At 43.0% G+C, this 1438-nt stretch overlaps 1 protein-coding gene across 1 annotated transcript; it reads right to left on the bottom strand.

The window, feature by feature from the left end:
* Positions 1–478: 478 nt before the first annotated feature.
* LOC139463601 (fibroin heavy chain-like) lies at positions 479–1123 on the bottom strand. Its single transcript, XM_071244873.1, has one exon. The coding sequence runs from the start codon at positions 1121–1123 to the stop codon at positions 479–481; it is 645 nt and encodes a 214-aa protein (XP_071100974.1).
* Positions 1124–1438: the final 315 nt, after the last annotated feature.

Raw genomic sequence — 1438 nt, 5'->3', positions numbered from 1 at the left:
TTTTCCCTAATGGAGGGGTGATATGTTACATAATGACCCCTATATATAAATGAACTCATCCACTCCGCACCTATTGGACAGTTCTACGAGAAGGCTGTCATTTGCTCAAAAGACATATATGTAGGGAAACAAAATTATTTGGCGATCAAACGTGATCATATTTTATTTTATCATTACGAAACATTAACCATTTCTGTTGCGTCGATATTTCGTATATCTGGACTTCAAATACAGGACCCAAATGTTGAAGTGAACATTAGCACAGATTATTCAAATCTCTTTCATTTTAAACGAATTTCACGCCGAGAAAAAGGACTTTATTTTCACACACAGAGTAATAGAAAGCATTTTATGGAAGATCGTGTAGTTGATGGTTAATCCGAACTTCCGATAGTTTGCTTGTCATACCGACCTTAAGTCGTTAGTCATATCGAGTTCGTCATAATTATTCTTTAGGTCTACCTGAACTATGGATGACTCATGCTGAGTTTATTTCAGAGTACAAGACACCGTATTTGTCAGGATCCGATTGGTATGGTTCCCATGGTTTGATTTGACGGCATCGTGTCCAGGCCAAAGACCACGCCAGTATCCATCCAGCACCCATGCCAATATTCATGATAATGTTTATGCCACTATCTAGGCCAAAGTCCATGTCACTATCGAAGCCAATACTCATGCAAAAGACCATACAAGCACCCAAGTCAATACTCATACCAAAGGCCATGCCAGCACGCAAGCCAATAGTCATGCCAAAGGCCATGCCAGCACCCAAGCCAATAGTCATGCCAAAGTCCACGCGAGCACCCAAACCAATACTCATACCAATGTCTATGCCACTATCGAAGCCAATATCCTTGCCAATGTCCATGCAAGCACCCAAACCAATATGATTACCAAAGTCCATGCCACTATCGAAGACAATACTCATGCAAAAGACCATACAAGCACCCAAGTCAATACTCATACCAAAGGCCATGCCAGCACGCAAGCCAATAGTCATGCCAAAGGCCATGCCAGCACCCAAGCCAATAGTCATGCCAAAGTCCACGCGTGCACCCAAACCAATACTCATACCAATGTCTATGCCACTATCGAAGCCAATATCCTTGCCAATGTCCATGCAAGCACCCAAACCAATATGATTACCAAAGTCCAGGCCAACACCCTAGCCAATATCCTTGCCAATGTCCATGCCACTATCGAAGCCAATATCAAGGCCAAAGTCCATGCCACTATCGAAGATAATATCAAGGCCAAAGTCCATGCCACTATCGAAGACAATATCAAGGCCAAAGTCCAGGCCAACACCCTAGCCAATATCCTTGCCAATGTTAAGGCCACTATCGAAGACAATATCAAGGCCAAAGTCCATGGCAGCACCCAACCCTAATATTAATGACAATGTCCACAACAGTATTAATGCCAGTGCCCAAGC

The sequence above is a fragment of the Haliotis cracherodii genome, unplaced genomic scaffold (genome assembly GCF_022045235.1).
Source record: "Haliotis cracherodii isolate W230 unplaced genomic scaffold, xgHalCrac1.p SCAF_16, whole genome shotgun sequence".
Lineage (NCBI taxonomy): Eukaryota > Metazoa > Mollusca > Gastropoda > Lepetellida > Haliotidae > Haliotis > Haliotis cracherodii.
This window is presented reverse-complemented; position numbering and strand designations above follow the sequence as displayed.